General features: G+C 36.2%; 1 protein-coding gene across 1 annotated transcript; it reads right to left on the minus strand.

The window, feature by feature from the left end:
* Positions 1-422: 422 nt before the first annotated feature.
* On the minus strand, positions 423-995 carry LOC124890670. Its single transcript, XM_047402454.1, has one exon. It carries the CDS (start codon positions 993-995, stop codon positions 423-425), a length of 573 nt encoding a protein of 190 aa, XP_047258410.1.
* Between the last annotated feature and the right edge of the window lie 208 nt (positions 996-1,203).

Genomic DNA, 1,203 nt, shown 5'->3' on the forward strand with positions numbered 1-1,203 from the left:
CTGACTTTTAGTTACGCCACTTCTAGCTACGCATGCTACAAAAGAAAATATGGTAGGTAAAGTGTTTAGCCACAAAAATTATCGTATTTAGATACGACATATTTTATATCTATATATGCATAATATTGTAGTGCCCCCTTTGGCTCATTCATCCCCGAATGAGAACTAACTAAGCTGAAGTGTTAGGGAAAGAGCTTAAATTCTCACACTAAATTTTGAGTTGAATATAGGCATGATAATTGAGTCTGTAACTGAAACATGAATTGGACCAAACTCATAAATGTATGTTATGACATAAGAATAGTTGGGTGACATGACATAAAAAGAATTAATTAATTAAGGAAAAACTATTACTTTAAGCTGTAACTGAGTTTGAAGGAAAAAATATAAGGGTACTTGGTTATCGTATCTGCCTCTGCTTCTCAAGTAGCTCCCTCTACTGACTGATTTTGCCGAAGAATTTTTACCAAAACAATCTCCTTATTCCTCAACTTACGAAACTGACGGTCAAGGATCTCAACCAGAACCTCTTCATAAGAGACACTATCTTCCACAACCACACTCTCTAAGGGCACAACTGATGCGGGAACACCAATGCATTTCTTTAACAAGGACACATGGAAAACTAACTGCATTGATGCTAAGTCTCTAGGAAAATCTAACTCATAGGCTACATTGCCAAAACGACCCATAATCTTATAAGGACCAAAATAGCAAGCACTGAGCTTTCCGTTCTTACCAAATCTCTTCTTCCTTTTCATGGGCAAAATATTCACATAGATGAGATCACTAATAGCGAACTCAAGTTCTTTTCTCTTCACATCTACATAGGATTTTTGACAACCCTGAGCTGTTTTCAACCTTTCTCTAATCAGCCAAACTTTCTCCATACCTTCATGAACTAAATCTGGCCCTATCAAGGTAGCTTTACCAACTTTAAACCAAATAATTGGAGATCTACACCTCCTACCATAAAGTGCTTCAAATAGGGCCATATGAATATTAGAGTGGCAGCTGTTATTATAAGCAAATTCAATTAAAGGAAAATAATATCCTAACTACCCGTAAAGTTGATCACACATACTCTTAACTTATCATCTATGGTATGACTGGTCCTCTCTGCCTAACCATTTATCTATGAGTGAAAAGTAGTACTAAGATGAAATTGGGTTCCAAGACCCTTCTGAAATATCTTCCAAAACC

This window comes from Capsicum annuum, unplaced genomic scaffold, assembly GCF_002878395.1.
Source record: "Capsicum annuum cultivar UCD-10X-F1 unplaced genomic scaffold, UCD10Xv1.1 ctg21862, whole genome shotgun sequence".
Lineage (NCBI taxonomy): Eukaryota > Viridiplantae > Streptophyta > Magnoliopsida > Solanales > Solanaceae > Capsicum > Capsicum annuum.